The following is a 14,930-nucleotide window of genomic DNA, read 5'->3' on the forward strand; positions in this document are numbered from 1 at the left end:
GAGAGAGGGGACTGGAAGCTGACAGGGCTGCACTTCAAAAGGAGCCACTCGCTTCCCCACTTCCTAACGAATACCGACAGAATACCACCACCCCCCACGGAAGGGGCAAGAGCCGGCCCCGGGGGGCACCGGCCAGCTCTCACCGGAGGAGCGAGGCTCGGGGGAGATGCAGGCGGTGGGGCCGGTCCCTGCCCTCCGGCTCGCCTGTGCCAGCCTGCCCGCCCCGGGGAGCGCAGCTCGGGGCCGGGGCATCCCCGGAGCGCGGCAGGGAGCGAGCCCCGGCCCCGGCCGCCCGCTCCCCGCCCTGCCGTTGCCGCGGCCGCCGCACGGTGTCCTCGGTGCTCCGCCGCGGCGGGAGCGGGGCCGGCCCCGGCCCCGCAGCTGCCCCCGCACCCTCCTGCGCAGCACGGAGGGGCTGCCAGCGGGACCCCCCCTGCCCTCAGCCCAGGAACCGCTTTAAAAGAGGGATGTGGCTCCTTGGAGAGGAACAAGTGATGGGGCAGTGGCCAAGGCACGGGATGCACCCCCGACCCCAGCCACGGCTGCCCGCGCTGGCCCCCCTCTGCCCCTTTTCAGCCTGGGTCCCACCTTTTCATACAATCACAGCCCTGACGCAGCCCATAGCACAGTCCGGGCTTCTCCGAGGGCTTTTCTGAAGACAGCTTTTAATGGTGCAACTGCTACAAGCTAGAATTGTAACCCCCCCGTTCGGACAGCCCTCCCGCACACTGCCCGGGAAGAACAAAACCAAAGAGGAGGCATTGGCTGGGGTCTTCTGGCTTTGTTGCCAATAAAGCCATTGCCAAAGCCACTGCCCAGCCCCGGGCGAGAGCACTCCCGAACCAGAGGCAGGGCTCAGTTTTGCTCCTTTCTCCCAGGGCTGAACAGAAGATCCCAAATCATTAAAGGAGGTAAAAAACAGGTTGGAACATTATAGGTCAAGGCCATCTCTGCATGAAACCCAGCAAAGGCAGTATCTGTGCTAGTCCTGTGCCAAAAGTAAAGTCTTCCCTCTAGCCAAAACAGTCCCTTGGGCATTCATCCCTCCCAGGAGCACTGGCAGCCCCTCGCTCCAGCGCCTGGCAAAGTGACAGTCAAATGCTACAGGTTTGCAGGAAAAGCCTTGCTATGAAGGCAAAAGAACGATCCCCTGGCTCTGGCTGCAGGTTGGAGTTTCCCTTGTTGCAAGCCAAGGGGATCTGTGCAGGGAAGCACGCATAGATTCCAGGGTGCTCAAAGAGGGCAACATCACATCGGTTCTCCCTGAACCACCACTGACCTGTCTGGATACTCCTAATACCTCCGAAGCCGTCGCCTTTGGTCAGCATGGCAGCAGGGAGATGCTCTGCCTTCCAGAGTCCTTCCTGCTGGCAGGAGACATGGCACACCAGCACCGCGAGCAGTTCCTTCATCTGGGTTTCCCCGTAGAGCTCTGAAGACGACTGGAGGGGACCCCTGGCCAAAGCGCTCCTTCCCTCTGTGGGGCTGGAGCGGCAGCACCCAGGAGGGAGAGGAACAGCAGCCCTGGCTGCAGGCTCCTGCCGGCCACGGCTCCAGAGCAAGGCTGGGTTTAGCTACCGGCAGGCAGAGCTGAGCTGCCAGGCGCCCAGGGCAGCTCGGGTGATGCTCACCCAGCCCCAGCGCTGCCGGGAGCTGCCCAGCACCACCACCACCACCACCGCTGCTGCTGCTGGAGGCAGCCAGGGGCAGGGTCCTCCGCCGGGCAGGAGCCAGCTAGGAATCGGAGAGGCACAGGGCCTCCACGGCACTGCTCAGCCCCTGGCTCACCCCGCCGACGGCCAGCAGGCAGCTGCGGACCACAATGCTGGAGCAGGCGCAGCGTGGGGTGGGCATGGGGGGCAGGCTCTCCCACTTGTTCTTCTCGGGGTGGAAGGCCTCTGCGGACTCCAGGACGGTCGGCTGGTTTCCTGGAAGCACAAAGCGAGGCACTGGGTCACCTGGGAAGCACTGGCAAGCATCCCTTATCTGCTCTGGGACAGTGGCTGTACTCTGGACCCCATTCCCTTACGCGGTCCGTTTTCCCTGCTCCCTCAGGCCAGCCAGGGCCAGGATCTCTCCCCCTGGTAATGATAACACGACCCATATATGCTTTTAAAGTGTTACCACCATCCCCAGTGCCTCACCTAGTCCCCCGGCCACGACGACTCTGCCTTTCAGGTACCCAGCCACGAAGTCTGCTCGCCTTTTCTTCAGGTAGAAGGAGCGCTCCATCTTCATCCAGCCACCTGGGAGGGACAGGACAGACCGGGCATTGCAGGAGCATCCACCCCTGGGAAACCATCTGCCTCTCTGACCTCCTACTCGCTTGTGGAAGTGCAGTTTTGCTGCTGCACCTTGGGGTAATAAAACCCCACGACAGGGGTCATCTTCCTCACCACCACGTCAGGAGGGAGCTGTTGAACCCAGCTGCCTCGGGACCACAGTTTTCCCCCCTGCTGCCTTGACTTGTTAATCTTGACTGCAGGCCTTCCTTTAGGCTGGGCTCAAGGCACCAGCAGTCCCAGGACTCAGCAGATGAGAGCTCTGTGCTCTGCAAGGACAGCAAAGCCCCGAAGCCCAGCCCTGCGTGCCACCAGCCCTGCTCCTCTGGAAAGGACAGAGCTGGGACAACCCCCACCTTGTTCCATGTCAAACATGTCCACGGTCCTCATGAACTTGGGCTGCCGGTAGAGGCGTCCCTGCCGCAGGCCCCCAAGACTGAAGAGTTTGTCTTCTGTGGGCACGAAGCTGGAGAAGGCTCTTTTGTTGGGGATGTTGGGAAACTTGGTCCACGACCTGGTTTCTGTGTCAAAGACCTCGAAGGCATTGATAGCGTACTTGGACTGCCTTCCACCTGGGGCGGGGAGATGGAAAGAAAAGGGTCAGCTTGGCTCATAGCACCAAGCCAACGGCAGCAGGAACCAGAGGAGCCTCCTAGGGCAGGCTGAGAGCGGGCTGCCAGCTGATGTGATGTCCCCAGGTCTCAAGTCACCTGGATGAGAGCCTGCGGAGCCAGGTAACTTCTCACCCTTGCACTCCCTCTCCTTTAACTGCAGGTTCATGACATGAAAACACTTCATTTTTCAGTGCATCACATCCTCCGCTTCCCTCCATGCCGGCAGCAGCGGGTTGCTGGCACAGGAAGGTGTTTAGTATGCACCGGTTTAATCAAGACAAATTCACAGCAGAGCAGGGATCAGCGCTCAAGGAGCCTTTGCAATTCAGATGAGTTCAGCGCCAGTGCAATCCAGCGAGCCCCGGCCTCGCTGCCGAGCTCCTGATGGAGCAGGGGAGCCAGAGCAGCTGCTGCTACCACTGCCAAAGATGCGTATTATCCTTCCACCCATCAGATGCAGATGAATACAGCTATTCTCAGCTCAGATGCTCAGTGTGCCTTTGAAGGCAGAGCCTGTGCTTGCCACTGGGCCCACAAACTGTTCGCCAGCAGCAAGCAAACTGCAAAATAGATCAAAGTCTTTTCTGGTAACCCCTAAAGAGAGCCAGGGCTGCCTGGCGGTTTGAGCAATCAGGACTCCAGCGTTTTGATCCTGATATGCCATTTGGCCACCAGCTACCAGCAACATTTCTCTACCTTAGTTTCCCTTTCTATAACACAAGACTAATGAAAACTGTTCCCTGCAAAAGGCTTGGCCCAGCATCTCCCAGCTATAGCAGCTCTTTCCTCTGCCAAAGGCAGACCCTTTGTGAAGCCGCACGGTACTTTCCTGATATAACATGAATAGAAGTATTTTTACACACTAGTTGAGTCCAAGGGCTTTTAGCGCAGTCGCAGGACTGCAAATTAAGCAGGCAAAGACCAGCTGTACCCTCGGCTGCCAGCAGCCACCGATGGGCCTGAGACAGGGGAGGCCACTCGCCCCGCACAGAGCTGCTGCAAGACCTGCGAGCTCCCGGGGCGTTCAAGGGTGCAGGGGCTTGCGTGGGTGCTTGGTATGGAGGTGTGAACGCAAACCCAGCACCAGCCCCACTCAAAACCTAGAGCTGCAAGCTTGGTATTTCTGAATGCGTGAGAAAGCAGGCAGGGATGGAGAGGAGCGTTCCCCAAAGCCTCTTCCAGGGAGGTTTCTCAGTGCTCAGATCAAAGGAGCTGCTGCCCAGCAGTGCCCGAGGAGGAAGAGGCAGGACTGCGTCTTACCCAGCACGTAGATCTTGGTGCCTCGCAGGAAGGACGTGGCAGCGTACCTGGGTGTGGGCATGGCTGCCAGCGACACCCAGATGTCCTTGAGCATGTCGTAGTGTTGCAGGTAGTTGTGCGGCCGCAGGTCAGATCCCATCCCACCAGCCGCGTAGACTCTGTAGTCTGGACAGGGCCAAGAAGCAAAAAAACCCCACAAAATTATTATAGGAAAGCATCAGAAACACCACCCTGCAAAAACGCACGTGCCATCACACGAGGTGGACCAGAACTGTTCACTTCTACCCGAGTCCCTGTGTGCGTCCCAGAGACCCCCCATCCCCGGGGCAGAGGGGAACACGCCAACCTCCCTGGTCCCCGCAGCAACGCCGATGCTCTTCCCCCAGCCCCGCTCCGCCGTCCGGGGGCTGCTGCTCCTCGGCTCAGCTCCTGCTTTGCCCCACCGAGGTCTGGCACGGGACGGCGGCTCTGCGACCCGGACCAGAGGGCTCACAGCCGAGACAAGGCACAGAGGCTACTTGTTCCTCACCAAATCCGTATCAGCTAGATCCATCCCTGGCTAACAGCAAACCTGGCTCTCCAAAACAAAATCCTACCTGGCACAGCACCCACATCAGCTCCTTCAACAAGCGCTTCACCCCACAGACAAGATTCAGGAGCGCAGCGGCAGCAGCCTCGCCCTTGCGGCAGCCCTACAAGGCAGCTGCAGAAGCAGAGACCAGCCTGCAAGGATTTGGGCAGCTATTTTTATTCCTGGCCTCTCACACTAAATTGACCCTGCCATATCAGTCAGGCAAGCTTATACTCAGAGAGAAAATCATCTCCAAGATGGTAAACATTATTTTTAAACATTCCTTGATGGTAGCTTTTAAACCCACTTAAGCAAACAAACCAAGCAGCTTTCAAAGAAGCTGCCTGGAGATTAGATCCGTAATCCCAGGCACGGCGGGAAGCTGGCTGACCTCAGGCACACTGCTCAGGAACACAGCTCCCAGCCCCAGGCTCTTCAAAGCACGGCAGAGCGTGCTAAAGGAAATCAATGCTCCACATCTCTGCTTAGAAATTAAAAAACGAGATGGGCTGATAAGGCAGAGCCTCGCAGGCATTTAACAAGCCCCATTTAAGGCAGTGGTTAAGCTTTCGGAGGCGAGCTACGCAGGAGCCTCCCACGAGGCCAGCCACTTCCCCTCCTTGTACAAGGATTTGAGCCCACGGCCACGAAGCCGACTCTCTCCTGGCTGGTTCTGGGCTTGGACCAGAGATGTCTCTTCAAACCAAAGCTCTTCTGTGGCTCTGAGACCTTCTCCTCTGGCTCCGCAGCTCAGCCAGGTCCTCCCAGCCTGGCTACGCTCAGCCAGCAGCACCATTCTTATTTTTCCAGGATCTGCAGCACACAAGGACCAGAATTTGCTACAAAACGCTGGAGAAGTTTGATTTGAGACCCTGGAGCTTGAACCTGTCCGAAATACCCCCGGGTACCAGCACAGCCATGGCCCTTGTGGCTCCAGGGCTGACGATACAGAGCAACCCCCGGGTTTATCTGCTTTTGGCCGCCTACAGACCAGTCGTCTTTAGCAGGTGGGATATGACAAATACATGGGGCTCAACTTCTAGGAGCACAGAAAAAGTTTTAGAGAATAACACAACCCTCAGAAAGCTTTTGTGCCTGATGCATCAACCAATGCTAACCATCCCCATCTCACCTCCCCGCAGGCATCCCTCCCTGCCCTGGAAGGATTGAACCCTCCTTGCCTTTTGCCGTTACCGAGATGCCCATGGCTGCCTCTCTCAGCGAGTTCCTCTTCTTCCACTTGCCCTCATCCACGTTGTACATCTCCACTATCTTCAGCGGCATCTGATTCACCCCGACCCCTCCTATCACCATGATCCGCTTGCCCAAGGTGGCCACGGCCACCCCTGCCCGGGCCGTGGGCATGGGGGGCAGCGCGGTCCACTGGTCAGCCTCGGGGGAGTAGACCTCGAAGCAGTCCATGGGGACGCCGTTATCATCGCAGCCCCCGATGGCAAACACCTGCCCGCCAGCTTCCACCAGGGTCGAGTAGACCCTGCGGCTTGGGAGCGGGGCGAGGGTTTTCCACTGGAAGTCTTTGGTATTAGCTAGCTCCATGGTGGCTGGCGCGGCGAGGCAGCATCGGTCCCTGCCCGCGGGAGGGGCTGGCTACGCTGCAAAACAGAGCAGAGAAGTGCCAGGGAAAAACAACAGAGAAACATGAAGCGCAAACACCGTCCTCCCCCTGGCAGAGCTGCGGGCAGCCAGGAGCAGCGCAGGGATCGGAGCATCCCCACCGGGCAGCCTCCCGCAGCCACCAGTCCCCTCTGCCACCCCCCGACGCACAGCAGCAGCGACCGGTACCTTTCATCGCATCTGCGGTTCCAGATCTGCCTCATGCAAAGACCAATCCTAAAAATAAAACAAAAGAGAGAAGAAAAAAAAAAAGAAGGCAAGAGGGGTTGGAGTCAGTTTGTTATCCTGCTTCCTGAGCATCCCCACCCCCAAGCGACATTCTAACCGAGGAGGCTGCAAGCCGTCTGCTCACTTCCCTGGCTGTTTTCCTGTCTGCTGGGGAACTTTTCCTTGTGTCCTCCTTCTCCGACCTGATTACTCCTCCTGACCCCTGTGTAAATCCTCCTGCAGACCCTGGGCAGGACCCGCTCCAGCAGCCCTTGGCTGGGAAAGGCGAAAGCCAGCACCCACCCCTCCAGCCCTGACCCGTGGGCTGCACCACGGAGCTGTAAGGGACCCAGAGCGCAGCCCAGGGAGGAGAGGCACAAGCTCTCGCTGGAAACCCACGCTCTTTTTCTTGTCTCCTCTCTCAGAATGGCCATTAAGCATGCAGATGAGATTAATTAGTGCAGGAGGACAGAGAGAGGGCAAACAGAAAGGAACAAAGGCAGCGGCTTGCTCACTCGCCCAGCGTGGAATAAGGTGCGTTTTGCACTGAGCATCTCCGCCTTCATTGTGCAACTGGGGTAGTTTAACAATTGCCCTTAAAACAAAGTCAGATTTATCTTTACCCTTGCAGACGCAGCAGCCTCTCCCAGCACATGCTGCCTGCACACACAGCTGGAGGCAGGGCTGAAGGGTAGAGTGAGCAGCTGCCAAAAAAACCCCAAAGAAGGCATACTCCTGGCTGAGCACTGCTCTGGTCTGGGACAGCGTCGTTCCCTCTTCTCCCCATGCACAGACTCCTGAGACTATTTCCCGTGGATGCTGAGCCCCTGAAAAGAGCTCCCCTGGCAGCAGAGCGGGGCTGGCTGGCTCTGCTTTTCTGTGGACCGTAGTTTGAAAGTCCCTGGAGCAGGGGTTCGCTCCTGGACCCACTTCTCTGCCTCCCGGCTGACACCCAGCCCAGGGCCAGTGCCTCAGCCCATCTGCTGCTTGGGGTTGTTTTTTCTTCTGATACAGCAGTGTGGGGTGGGATGCAAAGAGCCAACCTGCTCTCTCCTACCTAAGATACCTAAGCACAAATAAAGCAACCAGCTGTTACGGTCCTTGGGTTTCTTACGGGCCTTTAAGGCCCCTTTAAGGGTTTCTTATGGACTCCCTTCTCCCAAAAAGGAGAACCAGACTTGTTTCCTGCTGCTTCATCTGGAGCAGAGAGTAAACAAGAGTGGGCTCTGCAAAACTCCCTGACCCAGGAACAGGTCATCTCCACCCTGCACCCACTGCCTTGCCCTGCCGCACACTTGCTCCCCAGGTCTGACCACAGCCCTTCAGCTCCCCGAGCCCTCTGACAGCCGGAGCAGACAGCCTGTAGCTTAGCAACAGCCACCTACAGCCGCCTTTCATCACCTGTCACTTCGGGTGATCCGGCTGGGTATCCTGACGCTTCCTGGGACCGCAGCATGGAGCAACGATGCGGATCCCCCTGGAAGGGACGAAGCCCCGGGGTGCACCCAGCTGCACGCAGGGCAGAGGCACACGGGCTGCTGCTACCCTACCCCAGACTCATTCTGCGTTAGCACACTGGGGGTGCCACGTCCTTCTCCTATAAATTCACATCCGTTGTGTTCATCAGGTAAGCAGGGAGACAGAGGTGGCCCTCGGACCACGCCAGGGCCAGGGCATTTGCTGTTATCTCAGACAGGTACAAGGAGCATCCCCATGAACTCCTCATCTCTGCCTCGGGGCTCAGCCTGCAAGGACCGCAGCCTGCAGGGCCCCTCTGAAGGGGAGATCAGTTTCCACGGTCATGTTAGCTCCTACATCTCCTCTGAAAGTGTGAATTAGAGGAGGGTGATGGAAAAGCGTCAGTGAAACAGGTCTCAGACAACTGGACTGAGATCCATCAAAATCACTTCACGTACAAGTCTGAGCTGGCACGAAAACCAATCAACCCAAGCAGGGCTGTTTATTTTAACTTATTCTCCCAAATAAGTTTCAGTAGTCAGCTAAACATCATTTATTGCGTAAAGAATTTGCTTAATAAACCTGTAAAGACCCCTTGGGCTGTAACCCTCCAGCGGCAGGACCCAGCGCAGGCACATGCGCACATCCCCGGCACCATGGGGGCCGCAGCACAAAGGAACACAAAGCAACAATAAAAAGCAGCAGCAGCAGCAAGTCAAGCCACGCTTTGCATCTTCCCAGCAGCTGAGGAGAAAGGGGCAAACAACAGACAAGATCACCAGCTGCTGTTCTCCCCTCCCTGCAATCCCCCGTCGGCTGCTGTGCCTCACCGCCCGCAACTGGACCAGCTCAGGGATTTTTGCCTTGGCATTTTGAGCAGCTCTGGACTATTGCTTTCATGAATAATTTATTTTCTTTCCAGGTGAATTTTCATGCATTACCGTGGACAAATTCAGCATGGTCCAGCAAATTAGAAAAGCAGAGCCAGCTCCTATTTCCAGGACCGTGACAGATTTGCATCCTGACCTCCTAGAAGTCATTTTCCTGCCCTGTGCCTCAATTTCTTCAAATATAAAGTGCAGTCCTGGGATGAGACACAATAAGCATGACTCAAATGTCTGACAGAAGCAGAACCTCACAGCTGGTGCCAGACAGTTTCTCTGCTGTCATTAAGGCTATCCAAAGCTCGAGCATAGCTGTCTAAAATTGGCTAAAAATTATTTTTTAACATACCAGCGCAGAGAGTGTGATTCAAAGGACTTGGAGATGGCTCAGTGTTTCTGTGGAGTGCTGAGCAGGTCCTTCATGAGAACAGGCAGAGCAAAGACCTGCAAATTCAGCCCAGCTGTGGTCCAGACAGCGGGAACCAGCGGATCCAGAGAGCCACCACCCTCAGCAGCAGTAATGCAAAGCTCTGCCTGAATTCAGCTGCCTTGGCATACACATGATGTGCTATTCTTCTCTTTAAAGAAAAGAATAAGAAAAGAACGCTCTTTAAAGAAAATCAAGGTCAGTCTAAAACACCGTACCCACACCCTTTGTCTCCGTCTCTCCAGCATCACCTGAATCTCACCAGAAAGCAATGCCAGCGCTGTGCCGTAGGAGCTGGGAGCTCTCAAAATGCGCTGACCAAACACCCGCGTGCGCTGCAGCCATGTTCTCCTCCCAGGCAGGGGGAATTATCACTTAATTATACCAAACAAATTGGAAGCATTAACATTTTTTTCTTAAATGGCTACATTAAAATCAAAATGAATGGTAATTGCTTTTCTATCAGAGGAGAAGGCAGGCACAGTGCTGAGCCCACTCCAGCGCCCAGCCCTTACTCTTGCAGGACAGAAACCCCTGCTTTAAGAGCTCAGGGAGCAGCACAGCACCCACGCACACCCCCAGAGCACGGCTGGGCAGGGAGAGCCCCCCAGGACCCACCGAGAGGGGGACAGGGCTCCGGTGGGAGAGGAGAACCTCTCGGTGCGCGGGGCTGAGCTCCCTGCGCTGTAACACCCCGATGCTCCCTCCAAGGAGAGGCCATTCCTCACCCCGCAGGTGACATCAGGCTCATTTGAGAGCGCTCCTGGTTTAGTGGCATTTATACCTGCACCGATTTGTGATTTATGAAGGAGGTACGCTGGTGGGTGTTAAAGTGATAGACGGGCTGAGCAGGGGAGAGGGATCTTGGTGCTGCCGAGTGCGGCTGCTTTCGCCTCCCCTCCCATCTCGCCTCTCTCCAGGATTTTGAAGTTTTACTGCTCCAGGTTTGAAATTCCCTCAGCTGCAGAGGGCCAGTGGAGCCCAAATCTCCACCCTCCAGCCATCAGGGTGTTCCTTCGGCTGATGCACTACCCTAAATATTGCATTGCAACGCCACTGCATGAGCATAGAGTGAAAAGGGCTCCTATTTACACCTCTCCAAATGGAAAGAAATGCAAAAAGGCCCCAGAAGATGAAAAGCCTCTAAGATGCTCCCAAATCTTCTCTCTTTAATGCTCATGCTGAGGATATGCAACCCCAAGACATCACTGTACACAGCCCCAGCCACACTTATGCATAACACACACTCCCTCCAGGGAGGAACTCAGGGCTAGACGCCGAAAGAGACCCCTAATCCTCACCCAGCCCGAGGCAGATACAACTCACTACGAACTGATCCTGTGCAAGTTTGTCCAACTTGCTCTGAAAAGCCTCCAGCACCTCTGCAGCCCCAGCAGCGGATCAGTGCTGTGCCTCACAGAGCATCACCCACTCAGACCCTCACTTTGGGAACAGCGTTCGTTTCAGGGACACCCCAAAGATCCAGGAGACAACCGTGCTTCTTCCTGGCATCCCATCACAAGTTCGCTTGAGCCACATCCAGCTGACCCTCAGCTTCGGTGACTTCAGTACTGTGGCCCCAGATTTCCATCACTGGATCTGGGGTTGGGTCAGACCCAGGACACCCGTCACAGCCCCATCAGGAGCTGTGCTCCCAGAACATCACTGCTCCCCATATCATCTCCCACCCGCCAAACACCCAGGCGCAGGTTAAAACAGAGGCACAGCCAGCCACCAGCCTGAGGGAGAAGCCTATTAAAGAAACAATTCTTTTCAGAGAAAAAGCTCTTTACTCACCTAAATGTCACGCCAGACAAGCACGGGGCAGTCCTGCCATGTGCCAGCCAACACGAGAAAAGGGGCTGCAAAGCCGAGCTGAACACAGCCTGACATCCAGCCGCACCACCAGCCACAGCGGTAACGATCCCCACTGCTCTGGGGACGGGTGTCACAGGAGAGGCAGGAACAGGGCAACAATATACTGGCAATAGCACACAAACACCGAGAAGAAATCACAGCTCCTGCTCCTCAGCACCGGGCAGGAGTGAGCAGCTTCATTTCAGCTCCGTCTTGGCTGCCTGCGCTCTATTAAATAAAGAGCAGGGAGAGATGACACAGCACAGGCTCGATGAAGACAGCTGAAAGGAGACGATTCGGTGCAGGGAACCCGTTTCTGTCCCAAGGAACAGTCATGGTACAAGGCCAGGAGGGGGGACACGGAGTGGAGATCCCCAGGAATTTCACCCGCTGCCAAGGAGGGGTGTCAGGCACAGCCCGGCTCCCCCCTGCCTGCCTGCTCCCGACTCTCTTCCCAGTGCAATTCCAGGTTACAGCAACACTCAGGTGCTTTCCCGGTGCTGCACCAGGCACAGGACCCCATGCACCAGCCCCTGGGAAGTGTCAGTCCCCTGTGGCTCAGCTCATCTGCTCCAGCCTGACCCCAGGCCGCCCCACACCGCTCACCTGCTCCGAGGGGCAGAGACGAAGGCGAGAGGTGCCAGGTACGGGATGCCCGGGATGCTGTGCACAAAGCCCAAGCACGCCTCGCTCGGGCAGGCTCTCCTGGGACCTTCGTACCTGCTCTCCCCCCAGGGCTGGGTGCTCAGTTCACCCACGCAGGGAAGCCGCTTGCTCCCAGGTCAGCTGGGAACGGGGCAGGTAGGGACCCCACATCTGCCCCTCCTCGAAAACCCGAAAGTTCAAGCTGGAGCTGCTTGAGATCACAGAAACATCCTGTATTGGCTAGAATCAGGGATTTTGTCAAAACAAAAACCAGCAAGTGATGAGAAAGGAGGGTAAATATGGTGATAATTATCTTTATGCTGTTTTCACCTACACTGGAAGTTAGCAAGGTACAGCGCATCTCAAATAACACACTGAAAAGTTTCAGATGTGGGAGGAGCAGCACCTAAACCTCCCCGCTAATCACCGTAATTGAAGCGAGCTGTTTTTCCTCCTAGAAGCACATCAGCATCATGGTGTAACCACCCTTTGCACCGCCAGATAAACATTAGCACCGCGTGAAGAGGCCCTGTCCCTGTGGGCTCAGGTACCAACCTTTGCTGCAAAAAAATAAATAAATACATGCATCCTTATTTCAGTAAAGACACAGCCAACGACAAACGGGGGCAGATTTTTCCAGGAAGCTCTAAGTCCACATTTCCCCCCGCTCAGCACCCAGAAGGGAGCCATAAATCCCTCCTCCTCCGGAGAGGAGGCTCACTTCTCTGCCACCCCGCGAAGAACAGATTTTCAGAGGAGCCCAGCACCCCAAAACCCCTTCATACAGCAGTCTGGAGAGCTCAGCGCCCCCACAGACATGGATCTCTTCAAACCCTCACCGCTTCTTCGAGGTTCTTGGTGGGATCAGGGTATTTGGAAAAGTCTGACACCTTTGTAATGTCCCCAGCACGGGAGAAGCCTGAGCTCCAGTCCCAAACACTCGCTCTCATTTCTTGGTGACACTCAGAACAAGATATAGACAGCCTTTCTATAAGCTTTGACAATTATACAGTCCTAGCCCACAAGGTCATGTAATACCAAGTCTAGGTTTCCAAGTAACTCCAACTTTTAAGCAGAAAAGGCTTTTAAAAAGCCTTTGAAAACTGAGGACTCTGGTGCCTTTACTTCTCCCTTACTCAAACCCCGGCAGCTGAGGCTTTAAACAGAACATGCATGAAATTTTCAGTCTGGTATTTCTGACCTCTCTTCACACTGAATCAAGTTTCCTTGCCATAGTAACAGCTACCCAGAAAAATAATAACAAAAAAATCCACTAGTTCCCTGCCTTTCTCTGCAAATTACCCAGCTGGCAAAAGAGACTGTTTAGTTATAAGGAAAGAGAAAAAGCATTGCAATTGTAAGACAATTAATTGTACCAAGCAAAGAAAAAGCAGCAGCACTCACAAGCAGCTCGTTTCATTCCTTCTGTTCCTGAGCATCTCTCTTTGCAGACATACGTGAAGACAGCAGGCTGTGACCGATCTGACCTCCTCCCCAGCTTCGCCCCTTCCCCCCATTACCAGTCCCTTGAGATCATTTTCAGCCTCATGATGCCAAATGCAATTTCCTGAGGTTGCTAATAGGAGGAAGGCAGCGAGGTCGCGGAAGGAAATGTTCCACAGCTAACAGCACAGCAGTCGTGCATCAGAAGGATGCCAGGAGCTTTAGCAGGCTATGGGACAGGGAGAAAAGAGGTTTCATTTTTCGGCACTCATTAGTGCAGGGAAGGAGCCCAGACCATCCTTTTTTCCCAGGTGGGCTGAAGAAATCAGCAGAAGGTGGTAAGATCTATTCACATCGCAGTTTGTCTCAAGAGAGATAGTTATAATTTCATCAAGAGAAAAGATAACCCACCTGCGAGACTGGAGGGTGCCCCCTCCCCGGTCCAACCCCCAGCAGCATCCTGCATCTCCTCCCCTTGCCCCTGCAGGCTGCCTCTGCACAAACAGCTTCTCTTCTGCACCGGTCAAACACAGAAGGTCTTTTTCAAGCCCTGCAGTCTCACTGGTTACGTTTATAAAGCTCCTCTTACTCTGTATTTAGGCTGCATCCCTCCGGAGGGAATGTGAAGAGCTCGGGCCAGATCTCAGCTGGGGGTAGCTCAGCGCACACACCCACCGCTGCCGGCTGCCCGGGCCTGGTCTGGGAGAGAGGCTGAAAAGATGGGATGTGGGGACTACTGGGGGGGGAGAAGAAAAAAAAAGCAAGGGAAAAAACATCCTCTTTAACCCACTTTTTTTGGGGGAAACACAAACTCAAAGCTTTGTTTCTGGTTGCTCGTTAAAAGCCTGGCCTGACACTAGGAGAAAGGGGTCCTCCTCCGAAGCATCCCCCCCCGATATCCCACTGACCTCCAGCGGGAAACTCCCTCCCTCCTGCCAGGAGAGCTCGGAAAGCGCGGATGTACTCACAGCTCCCGGGAAGCCGTGCCGAGTCCAGGTGGAGCATGGCTCCCTGCTAGAAATGCTCTTCAACTTTAACACCCAAATCCTTGGTGCCCGCAGAGCATCCCCCTCCTCCTGGCTCCCTCCGTCCCTCCCTGCACCCGCCAGCACTGGCGAGGGGGATGCGAGCAACTACGGGAGCAGCCGGGGCTGGAAGAGCTGCGTGGGAGGGATGCGAGGGGAGAAAAAAAAAATCAGCATAAATCCAGTGGCCCTAATCTTCGCCCTCCCGGAGACGTAGGACAATTACGAGGGAGAGCGTTTCCCCATCTGGTCTTTTCCTCGGCGCCGGCAGCCGGGGGTGTGCGTGCGTGCGTACACCCTGCGTTACCAGACCCACGCTGAAGCCTTTTATGGCTCCCCACGCTTGCACGGGATGTTCTGTAAGAGCGGCTCTCCCCCCGCCCGCCCTCCCCGCCTGCGAAAACAAAACTCCTAGAAAAGGGAGACAGACAGACAAAAATAGGAGCTGCCTCCGAGAAGAGGCAGAGACCCAAACGTGCTGCTGCGGCGTTCCCCGGGCTCCGGCAGGACCCGCTCCGGGAAGGGCTGGGGGGGCTGCCCCGGGCTGGGTCCCAGTCGTGGTGGGGAGACCGGCTGCAGCTCGGGGAGAGCGGAGCCCAGCACCGGTGTGCACGTCGGATGG

General features: G+C 56.0%; 1 protein-coding gene across 3 annotated transcripts; it reads right to left on the reverse strand.

The window, feature by feature from the left end:
- Positions 1-645: 645 nt before the first annotated feature.
- Positions 646-13,828, reverse strand: KLHDC8A (kelch domain containing 8A). Of its 3 annotated transcripts, none has more exons than XM_075174506.1 (7): positions 13,695-13,828; positions 6,531-6,578; positions 5,909-6,340; positions 4,157-4,321; positions 2,639-2,854; positions 2,145-2,246; positions 646-1,928 (listed from the first exon to the last, which is right to left on the reverse strand). In XM_075174506.1, exons 3-7 carry the CDS (start codon positions 6,282-6,284, stop codon positions 1,735-1,737), a joined length of 1,053 nt encoding a protein of 350 aa, XP_075030607.1. In that variant the 5' UTR covers positions 6,285-6,340; positions 6,531-6,578; positions 13,695-13,828; the 3' UTR covers positions 646-1,734. The 3 variants fall into 3 exon arrangements, with proteins under 3 accessions (XP_075030607.1, XP_075030606.1, XP_075030608.1); XM_075174505.1 differs by lacking the exon at positions 13,695-13,828 and adding an exon at positions 6,688-6,927; XM_075174507.1 differs by lacking the exons at positions 6,531-6,578; positions 13,695-13,828 and having other exon boundaries at positions 5,909-6,394.
- Between the last annotated feature and the right edge of the window lie 1,102 nt (positions 13,829-14,930).

Source organism: Calonectris borealis, chromosome 26 (assembly GCF_964195595.1).
Source record: "Calonectris borealis chromosome 26, bCalBor7.hap1.2, whole genome shotgun sequence".
In the NCBI taxonomy this organism is placed as follows: domain Eukaryota; kingdom Metazoa; phylum Chordata; class Aves; order Procellariiformes; family Procellariidae; genus Calonectris; species Calonectris borealis.

Excerpts from the sequence above, each read along its gene's own strand:
- KLHDC8A (XM_075174506.1), bottom strand. The coding sequence starts at position 6,284 with ATGGAGCTAGCTAATACCAAAGACTTCCAGTGGAAAACCCTCGCCCCG. Across the intron at positions 2,855-4,156 it reads CACCAAGATCTACGTGCTGG|GTGGAAGGCAGTCCAAGTAC; the intron begins GTAAGACGCAGT and ends TCCCCGCCCCAG. Across the intron at positions 1,929-2,144 it reads CGTCGTGGCCGGGGGACTAG|GAAACCAGCCGACCGTCCTG; the intron begins GTGAGGCACTGG and ends TTGTGCTTCCAG.